A 14,960-nucleotide genomic window follows, 5' to 3' on the forward strand; every position below is an offset into this window, starting at 1 on the left:
TGTAATAAATGTAAAATGTATTGATTTATCGGTCTGGATTTATTCAAACCAACAGGGAAAACATGGTGCCAGAGGAATAAAAATAAGAATAAGAAAGTGTGCCGCTGCGGCGGAGGACCGAAGATGAATGCTACCTGCAGGACGTTCGGTCCCAGTGTCCCTATATGAATAATGTACACACGTGTTATTCAACCGTATGTAGTGATGGTAACGCAATGTTTCGAGTCATACACGGTATATTTCTTCTTACATTCATGACAATGTTTCCCACACAAATGTTTGTATGAATAGAACTTTCTGAATCTGCATAAAGGCTGTATATCCTCCCAAAAATAAAAACACAAAATTGTTTCTGTTGATTATTTATTGATTAAGAAATAAATGACATGAGTTAAAGCTTGATATTACTTAAATTAACACACAGTTTTAATATCATTACACATGACTAACAATGAAATGATTTGATCTTAAAAACCTAAAACAGGCAATACAATGCTATGTTAATGAAAAGAAATCTGATAAATGGAAAGAAATCTAAGAAAAAGTCTGTCACTCTTTCATATTCTTATTCGTCTTTTCAGCAATAATCCACATGAACAAAAAAGTGGCATCAAATTAAGTACAATTATTTCCATTTTCCAATAAGATAAGATGAAATAAGATGAATCTTTAATTTGTCCTGCGGCGTCCTGCAGTGGGGAAATTTACAGGATCACAGCAGCAAAGGGGGTAAAGTGCATATAGACATATAGTTAAAAACACAATCAGTTCTGAATGAAAGTAATGAAGATGGTTAAGAGTGTAGTGGGAGGAAGAGGCCTCTCAATCTTACAGCGTTTCTCAGAGAACTCAGACGAACATCACAGGGAGGGACAATGCAAACAGACCCATCATTGTCACAACAGCTTGGGATGGAAAGCTGAAAGCTGAGAGACAGAAATAATGACAAATCAACTACATTTCTAATAGTGTAGCAACTATTGTGCTTTAACTGCTGTGATAACTTTATATACACATTTAGAGTGAGTCATAACCTTTATGATCCACACAAAGCCAAAAATGGTTTTTAAAAAATGGAAAAAACATTTTGAATGTGATAGACTTCAACACCAATTGCAATAACATTGCTAAATTCATTAACGTCAATCACACTGGAATATGTTTGTTATTTTTGTTTGTTCTGTGTAAATTGTCCTATTTATATTATGCACTGCAATTTACCCTTGTTGTGTTAAAATCAACCTCTCGAGCTGAAGGAAAATTTCTCTTTACTATTCATCTTTGGCTTGTCAGCTCATGTATTATCCCCAAATGACTTTTGAATAAAAACTCACTCACCAGCGGCAGAATAGGCTTTAGTCTGCAACATTGTGATGTTGGTCACAGGGTTTGTTGCCATGCAGGTGTAGATTCCCTGGTTCGCTTGGGTCGCAGGGAAAGTGATGATGGGGCCCGTTTGTAGACCCAGAAATAGCTGACCATTAAATGACCAGTGGAAGTTACACTGAGGCTGAGAAACAGCAAGGCATGTCATAGAAACCAGGGGACCCAGGTTTATTGGATTAGATATTGTCACACTCAGAGGTCCATCTGCAAACACACAGAGAGAGAGAAATGTGCTAAGTCTAAAGCCACATAGCCATAGGGGAGGTGATGTTAGTGTACCACACCTCATCATAGGTATGATGTTATACAAATATGCATTAGTTTCTTTCTTTACCAATCTGTCAGTGATTTACGCATTAATTGTTTTCTTTCATGCCGCAAATGTTAGATAGAAAATAGATTAAATCAAACCAAAAAAAAATCTATTTCTTTTTCTAACACTCACAGTTCACCAGGAGCTCATATTTGGGGCTTTTATGAGATCCAGTCAGATTGGTAGCCACACACTGATATGTCCCCTCGTGTTGCAAGGTCAGTGGAGTGAAATGCAGCATGTTGTTTTCCATGTAGTAGGTCATGTGAGGATTTACACCGGGAGGCGTCATGTTGAGGTAAATGTTGTCCTTCATCCAGTGGATCATATCATAGGGCCCGGTGACGTCACAGGTCAGAGTGAAGTTTTTTGAGTCAATTGGAACTGTGTTGTTACTGATCATCACTGACTGTATTGGCTCTGTGGAAAGAAAGAAACACAGCAGAAGTCCATGAATATTTGATTGGTTGTACAGTGATACAAAATGCATTTAAGGAGTCAATATTCTTACTAATCACTGTGAGCATCTTGGACTTTGCGGCATTCTTTCCTGTCACTAGATTATAGGCCTTACAGATGATTTCTCCACTTGTACTTGTAGACGAAATGTCAGTTGTGAACACTGAAGAGTTTCCCACTTTGGAGCCATTGAACCACCAGCTGAAGTGACTCGGCGGCACCGACACGGCAGAACAGTAGAAAGCTGCATTTTGTCCGACCTGAGCAAAATCTGGCCCCTCAACCATGGGTGTTTCTGGTCCATCTGCAACAGTAAAGGAGTGGACGGGCTGTCTTGGTACCTTGTGTATTGAAAACACTTCGGATGATGCACTTCAGTGTGTGAAAGTGTAAGTTAATGAATCCATCTTAAGCTTTACTCACAGTTCACAACAAGCACGTACGGATGGCTGGTCAGGATCCAAAGAGCAGTAGTAGCCATACACTCGTAGCTTCCAGCATGATTGCGCTCGAGTGGGCTGAACGTGACTGTCTTGTTATCCATGTTAAAAACAGTTGTGTTGTCTTCTTGCAGTGGCTCGCCATTTTTCAGCCAGTGAACCTGTGTAGCAGCTGCAGTTATATTGCATGTCAGCTGATAGTTATCACCCTCGTTTGCAGGAGTCATTGATGTCTCCACTTGAATATGCTTTCGTGGATCTTAAAAGAAAGCAAAAAAGCATTAGAGCTGCTGGTGAGCTCCCCTTCCCTCCCTTTCCAGTCTCAATGCTGAAATTAGCCAACGGGCTGCTGTCTCCAGGGTGAATTATTTAATCCAACTCGCTGTGAGACAGCAAATACGCACATATTACAAAATTTGAAATGTTTTTTTAGATCTTAAAATTATCTGAATGAGAGAAACATCTCTAAAATAAAACAATTCCAACCTTACCCAAAATCCTGATAAATGAACTTTGGTTGCTGAACTTGGACGTTACTGAGTTGTAAAATATGCATTGGTAATCTCCTGATTGACTATCTGAAACCATCTGCAGTTGAAGCTGTGGTCCAGACTGATTCAGGTACACCCCATTAAACGTCCACTGGATTGTTGCTGGAGGGCTGGAGTCCGCTGAGCATGACAGCGTGATGTTTGACCCTACTACGTAGTTCAACTTCATGGGCATGATCTTCATTGATGGGTTGCTTGGACCATCTGGCGGTACAACAAGAGGGGAATTGTTTTAATGGGTTGATGGTGAGAGGGACCCGTATACAGCATGTGTTTACTGTAAATAAAACATATCTCTAGTACTCACAGCTGATGTCCAGATACAGAGGGTGACTGCTTTCATGGCTCACACCATTGGACACATTGCAGCTAAACCCCTGGTGATGGCGGGTCACCCCGACTATGGTGAGAGTGGCACCTCCGTCGCTGAGCTGCACTCGCCCGTCGGCTGTGACCGGAGAGCCGTTCCTCAGCCAAGCGTAAGACATGTGCGAGCCGATGTGCGCAGAGCATTTGAGAACGACTGCGTCATTGAACTCCACCAGGTGTGTTGCGTTTGCCCACGTAGTCACATTTGAAATAGGCACTGCAAAGAAGGAAATCAGTTGTGTCTGATGGTCGACAAATCCACCTCCTGGACCCTGACTGAATGTCCAATATACGTTTTCATATCCACCTTACATTTAATCACTTCGATTGGTAATTTCTCTCTTTTGAGCTAGATTACTGCTAAAGATCAGGACATTTTGATTGAGGGTAAGTCCTTGATATGCTGAAGTTCAAGTACTGCCTCAAAAGGCCACCAGATCCAAACCCATAGTAATGTTTTATACATTATTATTCTTATTATATTAAAAAAAAAATAATTTCAATTTGAAGACTAAAACTAAATACATGACACCAACTTGGAAATTGTCAACCTGAGAAGAGATAAAGTGGCTCTTACCTTGAACTGTGAGTGTTAACTGAGCGCGATGAGAGTTCACCACCACTAAAGTGTACAATCCAGAGTCGTTCTGCTGCAGTGAACTTATGGTCAATGAAGAGTTTGAATTTAATATTGCCCTGTCAGTCCAATTTTTAGTTATGAGGGCATTTCCTTGTAACATCAACACAATGATTTCAGTTTCAAACATCCACACTGCTGCCTCAACATCGGCTTGGCTGTAAAGGGTGACGTTGCCTCCAACGGGTACCGGGTTCTCAGAGGCATAAAGCGCCTCCATGGATGCAGCTACAAGCAGAGAGCAAGGAACATTAGGTCACCTAAAAATGTAGTTTCATGTATCAAATGCTAAAAACTGCTTAAACACATACAGTTATAACTTTTTTTCCATCAAATGGGCTCAATAAAATATTTGCCTAAATTAACCTGCATCAATATTTAAAGAAAAGGCAAAATTAATTTAAAATTCAAAATATTTCTTACCAGGTGCAAAGGTGGTCGTGATCAGAACCAAGGAAAAAATCAAAGACTCCATTTCACTCTTTGGTTGTCCTTTGGTTGGAGTCTTCTTGGCCAGCTAAATCGACTTGGCTGGTTGGCTGGTGTGATTAATAGAAATCTGTCAGCATCGTATGGTCACAACCTAATTCTGATCGGCAAAAATTTTCTGTGCTGTACTTGAGCGCTCTGTTCTCAGGATATGAAACCTCCCAAACACCACCACCTCACCACCTGACTGTCCGGACTCCGCCTTGTTTTGCCTTTGTCCATTCCGGTCCACGCCAAGGATCCATTTACTGTAAAGACGCGTCTAGTGTGGGTCCTCTGATGCAAAAGGCAATGTGGGCAGAGACAACACGCCTGACCACGATGGTGGAGGAAAGTGAAAGAAAAGACTTATGGACAAAAAAGTCAAGCTCAATAAATTTTTTTGATCTTCCAAAGTTAATTAAACATATTTTTGATTTCTTATTAATGTGTTGTGCCATCGAAGAATCTTTCTATTTAATTCGTTTTTATTGATGAAATTGCACTTTCTTGTTTTTCTGAGTTTGTATCTCTACGGTTGAAATGCACTTATTGTAAGTGTCAGCTAAATGACATTTAATGCAATGTAATATTTTAAAACCAGCTGCATCATTAGTAACAACAATGACAGGATTTATCGGAAGCCCGTCTGTCCCTGTTTCTCTTTCAATGTCTTTGTTTAATGTAACTAAAGACCAACATCATTTGGATCAGCTTACCAACAAAGGATATCACAAAGTTTCACAAAGTTTTTCTTATATGTTTAGCCAGAAAAACATTAATAGTTTTTAGTCTGTGTAGTACAGTTAATCTACTTGTACTGTGTTTCATGAGGGTGTGCAAAGTGTTTTCTGTCCACTTTGAGTACTTATCAGCCATATTAATGTATACCAACATATACATTTATACATATACACAAGGCCAAAGACATAAATAATTGAAACAATCATTGTTATCAAATTTGTTTTTAATGTTGAAATTGAAAAAAAAAACATTTTAAGACACAATTAATTGGTTTTGATTTGCTGAATTATCACATTAAGGTTCACTGGATTTGATTAATTTCATTACATCAGAGTCTGAAATAGACTGAATCAGGCACTGATATCTGTAAAAGAGAGGCAGTTATTTGAGTTTTGGTCATGTTAGTGAGATTATTTTATGTTGGTTAATTACATTTATTAATTTAAAATGCCAGAATAATTTTTGATTTGTTGCTCCATTATTTAAGACTAAACATATTTAGGTTTTGTGAAAATTTGATCGTTTGAATCGCTTCAAAATATTATAATCGTATGATTGTAATCAGTCACTATTTTCTGGCATTTCATAAACCAAACTTTGAATAATGAAAAGGAACGGGTACCGTGTGGTAACTATACAGGTAGATAACATTGATACAGCCATTAACCTTGAGCACTTTGACCTTGATTCTGCCCTCTGCTGCACACATCTAACCATTCGACTCATTTTCAAGACGGAAGGAACGTAAGGGGCTCACCAATGTGAAAGGATAATACGCCTTTTTTTTCCTTCTAAACCATACAGACTTGAATCCACAAAGTATTTTAAAGAAGTGAATCAGTGTCATAAAGACGTTTATTCTACAACCTTTCTGGCACTAAAAAGAGGAACTCAACCAATAGCAGCAGCGGCAGGAGCATCACATTGATCGCCTGTTGTTGTTCAGACCTTGACGAAGTCTCTGTGGGGACAAACCAAAGTCAGACACAGGAGGAGGTAGGTGGACGCTGATGTCACCAGGCCAACAAACTCACTTGCTATCATGATGTGGGCCGTGATATTGCTGTTCATGTTGGTGTGACTGTTGAAGGCCAGACAGGAATACGGACCGCTTTGCTCCTCATCGACACTGAAGCGCTCCAGCAACGGACCCGTAGCGTTCACAAGCTGCCCTCTGAAAGCCCACCGAAGCTGAGCAGGCGGGTGGCACCGCGCCGAGCAGAGCAACGTCAGATTGGACCCCACGAGAAAGGAAGTTGTGTTCTGTCCATTCACTGTCAGAGCCATGCTGTCTGGACCATCTGGGAAAGAGATAAAGGTTATCATAGGAGGGAGAGGGCCGCATTTTAGAGCTCTGTTGGTAGATAAAGACCATCATGAACCAGAAAGGATGATTGAACCGACTCCGTCTCACTCACAGCTGATAGTCAAATTCACTCCATCACTGGTTCCATTACTGACGGGATTGAACACGCGACAGCTGAACGGCCCTTGGTCGTGGCGCGTCACATTCAGTATGGTGAGGGTGGCGTTTCCATCAGTGAGCTGAACTCTGTCCCTTTCTTTGAGCTCAGAGCTGGCGTTCATCCAGAGGACAGAGAGAGAGGATCCGGAGGAGACGGAGCACGTGAAGACTGCTGCACTGTTGAACTCCACCAGTTTGGTTTGATTGGCTCTCAGTGTCACATTGGAAATGGGCTCTGTGAGGATGAGACAAGGACGAACACTTTTCCACGCACTGTGTACTGTGAGGCATTGCAGTAGGAAAGCATACAGACAGAAGTGATGTTAATGTTTCATAGGCCTACATTTTGTGGCCTCTTTATTATATCTAGCAATCAAGAGATCATGTAGTCCAATACAAAGCCCTGCCCTGTTAACAATCTTTATGAGGAGGTCCAGTTTTTGGTGACATTGTGGTAAATGGGTGAATTTAGAGGAGAAGAATGTTGCTACTTTTCTTATTCAAAAGGAGGAAGTCTTTCCAAATCTGTATCAATAAAACTATCTTTAATAAACTATGCATCTTTTCTTAAGAGGGTTCTCCTAATCGTGTGCACGTATCAAAGATAATTACTGATATGTAGAGTATTTAAAAAAATTATTAAATAATGGTGTCTGTTATAAGCAAAGAAGTGTTTTATTAAAAGGTGGTTAAAAAATTAAATCTCATTTTCCAATTTTGTACGAAATCTATTATTAAGAGACGCTAACTATGTGAGTTGGAATTTGAAATATGGAACGGCCTTAGACATGTTGGGGGATTTCCACCCAGCAGAAATATGCTCCGTGGAACTGAAGGAACAAGAAGACAAGAGTCCAAAGGTGAGTGTTGACAGATACAGACAGAAAACCCTTTGAGCAAAACCAAAACACAGGAAGGCTTTCACAGCATTTGAGTTTGCTAGTTGTCAGTCTAAATATCACAAGAGAGGTGCATTATTCATGTGATGTTGTTGGCAAATATTGTTTAGGGATGCTCTCTTTTACTCAGAACAGGAACCTGTTCCAGTAAAAAGTGTGAAGTAAACAACTGATCAGCACATTTTTCTCTACCCCTCTTTGTGGTTTTGTGCATTTGTAAATTGAAAGGGATTGATGTTTCCTTTCTGAAAGGCTCCACTATGTTCTTTCTCATATGTTCAGTACCTTTAATATAATTATTTTTGACGATTTTTACTCTTTTACTATTGTCTGTCAAAACATCTTTATTTGCTCATGAAATTGATGCTTGTCCTGTTTTGCTGTCTCTTTATTACACCATATGTGGGCTGCTAAAACTGGTTTCCTTGTTGACTGTACATAATATTTTAAAAAAAGTTAAGCTGACAGCAACAAAAATAACATACTTGAGAATATGATACCACGACATTCTTTAAAAAACGAATAGTTAATGTAAATGTGAATTAATAGGTAAACTAAACAACACCAATTATTTTTACAGTTTATTTACTCAACAATCCCTAACTTCATTTGAATTGTTATCAAGCAATTGTGGAATAATACATATGTAATTTTACCTTTTGTAATATGACCATAATCAGCTTTCTTTCACTTTAAAGGCTCTACTGTGAAGGATTCTAATATTACTGGATTGGATTTTTTATTGTTTTGTGTTGCGAGTATTTCTGTTAGAAACGCTTCTCGCTGCTTCCCACCAGACTCCTGGAATGACCTTGAGTAACATTTCTCTGTCTCAGGGGAGACTTAGGAGTCTCTAAACGATGGACTCTCGAATGCAGTCGTGGAAAAAAAAGCCATTTGTTTGGTCTCACCGAAGACTGCGATGGAAGCAGTGGCCCTGAGGTCGGGGTCGCTGCTCTGCAGCACGTAGACTCCCGAGTCAACCACCCTGACGGAGGTCAGAGCGAGAGCTCCGGTGAGGACGTTGACTGCCGCCCTGCCGCTGTGACCGGGGAAGACCGCCTGCTGGTCCCCGAGCCAGGTGAGGATGAGGGACTCTCCCACGGCCCAGCTTCCGCTCTTCACATTCATCGAAGGAGACAGCGACAGCGTCACAGAGTCTCCAACTACAGCAGGGTTGATGGAGGGCTTGACCTCGACGGCACCAGAGGCCAGAAAACCTAAGGAAGAGAAAATATGTCCCAAACTGTTAAATCAATGACAGAAAAGCCCTTAAAGCCTGTATAGTTTTGTATGACAGACACTACCTTGTATTAAAACCATCCATACGATAGCCAGAGTTCCTTCACTTTTCTTCTCCATTTTGCATCGATGGTCTGAGGAAGTCCTTACTGTTTCTGCTCTATTATACTTGTATCTGCGTCCAGCCCCCCACCCATAAATACCTAAAGCAGGAACCCCAGTTCTTATCTGCAGGTGGTTTCTGGTTATTTGGTGTTTACTCTTGTCAAACTTACAAAAGGTGCATTATGCTTTCCGTTTAGTATCTTTAGTAAGTTCTGTGAATGGCCAATGAGCAAAATGACAAATCATGACAGCAGGAATGTGAGGCTGGATCGGGGGGGTCTGTGGGTAGTTAACTAGTATTCATTAGTGATTTTGGCTAAATATTCTGTGAGAGCATTATGCTATATTTGTCCCCATCACTGTCCTGTACAGCCAACACTTTCATCAGATAAGTGATATTTTTCTTTAACCTTCTTTCCACCCCTACCTCTGAAGTTTTGGTGTAAACATTTGTCACTTCCTGCTAATTTTTTTCCCCGTATCGTAGACAAAGACTTCGCTTCGATTAAACTCCTTGTGTTTTCAGCAGATTCACAGTAAGAAGGGAAATGCCTGCACCTGCACTAGTTCTGTGTATAAAAGCATTTGTCTGACCGGTGGATTGATTTGTAGTTTCGGAGTTGAATCTCCGCACGTCTCCTACCTTTCCCCTAATAAACGTTGAGTATAGTTAAAACATCAGATTTTCCACAATATCACTCGCCAAACACCTGTGCAAAGTTCAGTATCTGAGTACACCTGTGTTGTGTAGCAGACCCACAAAAGGAGAGATTGATGACTGCTCTGCGTTATTTGTAGAGCATGAAGGTGAGAAGGAGTAACAGCTTCTTATCATCTAACTGAACGGTACAAGGTTTATAGGACTATTTATGACTTGTCCTTATAAATGAATAATGCAAGTATCTAACAGCATTTAACTTAATAATACATGGTGAAGTCTGCTTGCCAGTGGAGTAAACATTGGACAGTTCTTAAAAAAGTAGGAATTGTGTTGAAGTTCATACTTAGTACTTAAATGCAGTGTGAGGCCTTGAAATTTAACAGATGTATGGGGTTAAGTTACCTCCTCATAACTGAAAAGTACTCATCCAGAATGGCCAAATTTAGAGAAATATATATATATATATATTAAGAATTATAATTCTCAATTTACCATCCATCGCTCTAATATTGATTAAAAGGTTTATTTATTATAAAGGGTTTATTTCCTTCATTACAACCTCAGTGTAACAGAGGCTTATTCCTGAGAATGTACAGAAGAAAAAACAAGCTTTGTCACCATCCTGCTTTTAAAAAAGGCAGGATAATAAGTTGAATGTGGGGATACGGGACAGGGTCACAAGGGGGAGCCACAGTAATTCAGGAGGTAGCTGGTGGGACTCTTGTTCTCTCTTCTGTGGTCTAATCAGATTGATGCAGGGCAGCTGGGAGGAGTGCACTCATCGCTGGCAGCTGCTGCAAGTCTTCAGGGAGCAGTTAAAGAGGGACATCTTTCAGAGGTTCGGCGCCGAGGGATTGCCGAGTACAGCCTTCCAGACACGCGTTTTCCTGGGTCCGGAGACTTCAGTGGCTTCCATTCCTACGTCACGAGGGAGACACGGGACGCTGCCGACGACGGCGGTGCATTGCCGGAAGGCCTGAGTATTCGAGTTGTTTTTGAGAGACATTCAGTTCTACGTTCGGTGCGGAGGATTGCCGGAAGGCCAGAGTATTTCAGTTGTCGTTTGGAAAGAGAGACAATAAATACGCATTTTGTGCTTATACTTTACCTGGTTCCGGCGTTTGCTTTTGGATCCCTCTCACGAGCCGTGACAGAATCCCTCGGCCAGACAACATGGATCCAGCAAACCCGGCATCCGTGCAGGAGGCTCTCAGCGCCCAGGGAGCGATGGTGGGGAGGCACGAGCAGATGCTGGTGCTGATGATGGAGTCCTTGGAGAGGCTGAATCGACGGATGGACCGGCCTGGGACGTCGGGGGCTGCGGCATCGGGAGGTCCGGATCTTCCAGGGAGAGAGGAGGACCAGGGTCCGACCAACGCCGCCAACGACCGGGAGCCGCGGGTTCCACTGCCAGAACCGTATGCAGGGGAAGCCGGGGGGTGCGGCCGCTTCTTACTGAACTGCGAGCTCGTGTTTGACCTGCAGCCCCGCAGTTATACCACCGACAGAGCCAAGATAGCCTTTTGTATGAATTTGTTTCGGGGAAGGGCGGCCCAGTGGGCGACCGCGTTGTGGGGGGGTCAGTCCTCGGCGTTGAGCTCTTTCGCGGGTTTTTCTGAGGAACTGCGACGTGTGTTCGACCACCCGGTGCGGGGGCAGGATGCTTTGAATAGGCTGCTGTCGCTGCGGCAGGGGTCTGGATCAGTGGCGGACTTTGCTATCTCGTTCCGGATCCTTGCCGCCGAGAGCGGTGCCAACGAACACACGCTAAGGACCATTTTTGCGCGGAACCTGTCGGAGACCCTGAAAGACGAGCTGCTCTCTCGCGACGCCACCACCACTTTGGAGCAGCTTATTTCGTTGGCGATTACGATGGATAATCGCATTCAGGAACGTGAACGCGAGCGGGGGAGGCGGCCGTCGCGTCCGCAGTTCACGGGGGGGGAGGTTTCGAGCCCGGTTGGGTCGGGGGGGGAGTTTTCGGGAGGCGCGGGCGAACCGATGCAGTTGGGGCGGGCTCGGTTGACTCCGTCCGAACGCGAACGGCGGTTTAGTCGTCGACTGTGTTTGTATTGCGGACGCGCGGGACATTATGCTAGGAACTGTCCGGAGTCCCCCAAACGGGGCTCCTCACCAGGCGGAGAGGACCTCCTGGTGAGTAACGCGGCGTCCTCTACTATCCCATCCCGTATTTCCATTCCGGCCATTCTACTGTTTCATTCCCATAATCACTCGACCACCGCCCTCGTGGACTCCGGTTCTGATGCTAATTTTATGGACGAGGGACTATCCGCCCGGTTGCGAGTACCGTTAGAGACGCTCGAGGGCGCCAGGGCAGTTAACGCGCTAGATGGTCGACTGATCAGCCGGGTCACGCATCGCACAGGCCCCCTCACGCTCCGTATATCGGGAAACCATTCAGAAACCATTCAGTTGCTAATTATTCCGTCTCCGGCGAGTCCGATCGTGCTGGGTCTCCCGTGGTTAAAACTTCATAACCCCATGGTGGATTGGACAACTATGGCCATCGCGGGCTGGAGCGTGGGGTGTCATGCCCGGTGTCTGCGGGCTGCGGGGGGGAACACCAGCGACGCTAGTGGTACCATCACTTCCTCCAGACTTATCCACGGTTCCATCAGTCTACCATGACCTTGCGCAGGTGTTTAGTAAGGACAAGGCTTGTACTCTGCCACCGCACCGACCTTTCGATTGTGCGATAGACTTGCTCCCGGGGGCTCCGCTGCCCACTAGCCGTCTCTTCAACATCTCCCGCCCGGAACGGTTAGCAATGGAAAAATACGTTCGGGAGTGCCTGGACGCGGGTCTCATCCGTCCTTCGTCCGCCCCGTTAGGCGCGGGGTTCTTTTTCGTTGAGAAAAAGGACCACTCACTGCGTCCGTGCATTGACTATCGGGGCTTGAATCAAATCACGATAAAGAATAAGACTCCTTTGCCGTTAATCGACCCGTCATTCGAACCTCTCTCTCAGGCGCAGTTTTTTACCAAGCTGGATCTCCGAAACGCCTATCATTTGGTTCGTATCCGCGAAGGTGATGAATGGAAGACGGCCTTTAACACGCCCATGGGGCAATTCGAGTATCGGGTCATGCCGTTTGGGTTGACAAATGCCCCGGCCGTCTTCCAGTCATTAATGAATAATCTGTTTCGGGATATCACCAGTAGCTTCGCTTTCATTTATCTGGACGATATCCTGATTTTCTCCCGGTCCCTCACCGAGCACCAGCAACAGGTGCGACTGGTGCTGCGGCGACTTTTGGAAAACAGGCTATACGTTAAACCCGAGAAGTGCGAATTTCACGTGGCGTCGGTTCGTTTCCTCGGGTTCGTGATTGCGCGGGGGCAGGTGGAACCGGATCCTGATAAGATTCGAGCGGTAGCAGACTGGCCGATCCCGGGCACGCGGAAGGACTTGCAGCGGTTCCTGGGGTTCGCAAATTTTTATCGCCGGTTTGTGAGGGACTTCAGTAGAGTGGCCGCACCTCTCACCGCGCTAACGTCCACCAAGGCACCCTTCTGCTGGACGCCAGAAGCACAGGGGGTGTTTAGTAAATTGAGGTCTCTCTTCACCAGCGCCCCTATTCTTAGGCACCCTGATTCCGCTCGGCAGTTTGTGGTGGAAGTGGATGCGTCGGAAGCAGGGGTCGGGGCCGTTCTGTCTCAGCGAGATCCGTCAACGCAGAAGTTACATCCATGTGCTTTCTTCTCCAAACGGTTGAGTCCGGCGGAGAAGAATTATGACGTCGGGAATCGGGAGCTGCTGGCAGTGGTCCTCGCGCTACAGGAATGGCGGCATTGGTTGGAGGGTAGCCTGCAGCCCTTCTGGATCTGGACCGATCACAAGAATCTGGCGTACATCCAGGCAGCTCGGAGGCTGAATTCCCGACAAGCACGGTGGGCCTTGTTCCTCAGCCGTTTCCAGTTTACGTTGTCCTATCGCCCGGGAAGCAAGAACGGCAAGCCGGACGCCCTTTCCAGGATCTTCCCGCCGCCGGCATCACCGGATTCCACGCCCATACTTCCGTCCGAGTGTATTGTAGGTGCGGCAACTTGGGAGATCGAGTCGGTGGTGCAGGAGGCGCAGCGGGGGGAGTCGGTGCCAGAGGGGGGACCAGCGGACCGCCTGTTCGTGCCACGGACGGTCAGATCGCAGGTACTTCAGTGGGGCCATTCATCGAAGCTGACGTGTCATCCGGGGGCGAGACGGACGGCTCTCTTCATTCGTCAGCGGTTTTGGTGGCCGGGACTGGATCGAGACACAAGGGCGTTTGTGGCGGCGTGCCCCGAATGTGCCAGAGGTAAGGCCTCGCATCAGGCCTCGGCGGGCCTGCTGCAACCATTGCCTGTCCCGGGCAGGCCGTGGTCCCACATCGGGGTGGACTTTGTTACGGGCTTGCCTCCATCCGACGGGAACACAACCATTCTGACCATAGTGGACCGTTTTTCCAAAGCGGTTCATTATGTTCCCCTCACCAAACTGCCTTCTGCGTTGGAGACCGCCGAGCTGTTGGTCTTGCATGTGTTCCGGATTCACGGGATCCCTATGGACATTGTATCCGACAGAGGACCGCAGTTCGCGTCTAAGGTATGGGGTGCGTTTTGCAGGGCTGTGGGGGCAAGGGCCAGTTTATCTTCAGGGTATCATCCACAGTCCAACGGACAGACTGAGCGGGCAAATCAAGACCTGGGGTCGGCGTTGCGGTGCATCGCGGCGCGGCATCCGGTGTCATGGAGCAAGTTCCTGCCGTGGGTGGAATATGCCCACAATTCCCTGTCACGTTCTGCTACGGGTATGTCGCCATTTATGGTCTGTTTCGGTTTTCAGCCCCCGTTGTTTCAGATCCAGGAGGCAGCAGTGGCAGTCCCGTCCGTCGATGACCATCTCCGGCGGATTCAGGAGGTGTGGGACTCGGCGCGGGCGGCTATCACCCGGTCGGGGGAGATCAACAAGAAGATGGCTGACCGACATCGCGTCCCCGCACCGGCGTACAGGGTAGGACAGCAGGTGTGGTTGTCCGCGAAGGACCTCCCCCTGGCAACGGAGGGCCGCAAGATGAACCCAAGGTACGTCGGACCATACCCTATCGAACAGATCGTCAACCCTTCGGCGGTTCGTCTGACCCTGCCGGCGGCCCTGAAGGTACATCCGACGTTTCACGTCTCGCTGTTGAAACCGGTGGGGGAGAGCGAATTCAGCCCTCCG

The 14,960-nt window shown here is 45.6% G+C and overlaps 2 protein-coding genes across 3 annotated transcripts; both read right to left on the bottom strand.

The window, feature by feature from the left end:
• Window positions 1–215: 215 nt before the first annotated feature.
• Window positions 216–4,777, bottom strand: LOC119197167 (carcinoembryonic antigen-related cell adhesion molecule 5-like). 2 transcript variants are annotated; one of them, XM_037453242.2, is made up of 10 exons: window positions 4,579–4,777; window positions 4,096–4,383; window positions 3,457–3,735; window positions 3,090–3,353; window positions 2,582–2,857; window positions 2,211–2,462; window positions 1,832–2,119; window positions 1,339–1,590; window positions 833–926; window positions 216–689 (listed from the first exon to the last, which is right to left on the bottom strand). In XM_037453242.2, exons 1-9 carry the CDS (start codon window positions 4,628–4,630, stop codon window positions 850–852), a joined length of 2,028 nt encoding a protein of 675 aa, XP_037309139.2. In that variant the 5' UTR covers window positions 4,631–4,777; the 3' UTR covers window positions 216–689; window positions 833–849. The 2 variants fall into 2 exon arrangements, with proteins under 2 accessions (XP_037309139.2, XP_037309138.2); XM_037453241.2 differs by lacking the exon at window positions 216–689 and having other exon boundaries at window positions 696–926.
• Window positions 4,778–6,309: 1,532 nt separating this feature from the next.
• On the bottom strand, window positions 6,310–9,093 carry LOC119197342 (carcinoembryonic antigen-related cell adhesion molecule 1-like). The gene is made up of 4 exons (XM_037453555.2): window positions 9,039–9,093; window positions 8,643–8,951; window positions 6,786–7,067; window positions 6,310–6,668 (listed from the first exon to the last, which is right to left on the bottom strand). The coding sequence occupies exons 1-4, from the start codon at window positions 9,091–9,093 to the stop codon at window positions 6,310–6,312; spliced, it is 1,005 nt and encodes a 334-aa protein (XP_037309452.2).
• Window positions 9,094–14,960: the final 5,867 nt, after the last annotated feature.

This window comes from Pungitius pungitius, chromosome 11, assembly GCF_949316345.1.
Source record: "Pungitius pungitius chromosome 11, fPunPun2.1, whole genome shotgun sequence".
Lineage (NCBI taxonomy): Eukaryota > Metazoa > Chordata > Actinopteri > Perciformes > Gasterosteidae > Pungitius > Pungitius pungitius.

What these genes read in the sequence shown, in the direction of transcription:
- LOC119197167 (XM_037453242.2), bottom strand. Translation starts at nt 4,630, where the DNA reads ATGGAGTCTTTGATTTTTTCCTTGGTTCTGATCACGACCACCTTTGCA. An exon ending in CACGACCACCTTTGCACCTG is followed by an intron (nt 4,384 to 4,578) that starts GTAAGAAATATT and finishes CTCTGCTTGTAG; the next exon opens with CTGCATCCATGGAGGCGCTT. An exon ending in GTTAACACTCACAGTTCAAG is followed by an intron (nt 3,736 to 4,095) that starts GTAAGAGCCACT and finishes CCTTCTTTGCAG; the next exon opens with TGCCTATTTCAAATGTGACT.
- LOC119197342 (XM_037453555.2), bottom strand. Translation starts at nt 9,093, where the DNA reads ATGGAGAAGAAAAGTGAAGGAACTCTGGCTATCGTATGGATGGTTTTA. An exon ending in ATGGATGGTTTTAATACAAG is followed by an intron (nt 8,952 to 9,038) that starts GTAGTGTCTGTC and finishes TCTCTTCCTTAG; the next exon opens with GTTTTCTGGCCTCTGGTGCC. An exon ending in AGTGAATTTGACTATCAGCT is followed by an intron (nt 6,669 to 6,785) that starts GTGAGTGAGACG and finishes TCTCTTTCCCAG; the next exon opens with ATGGTCCAGACAGCATGGCT.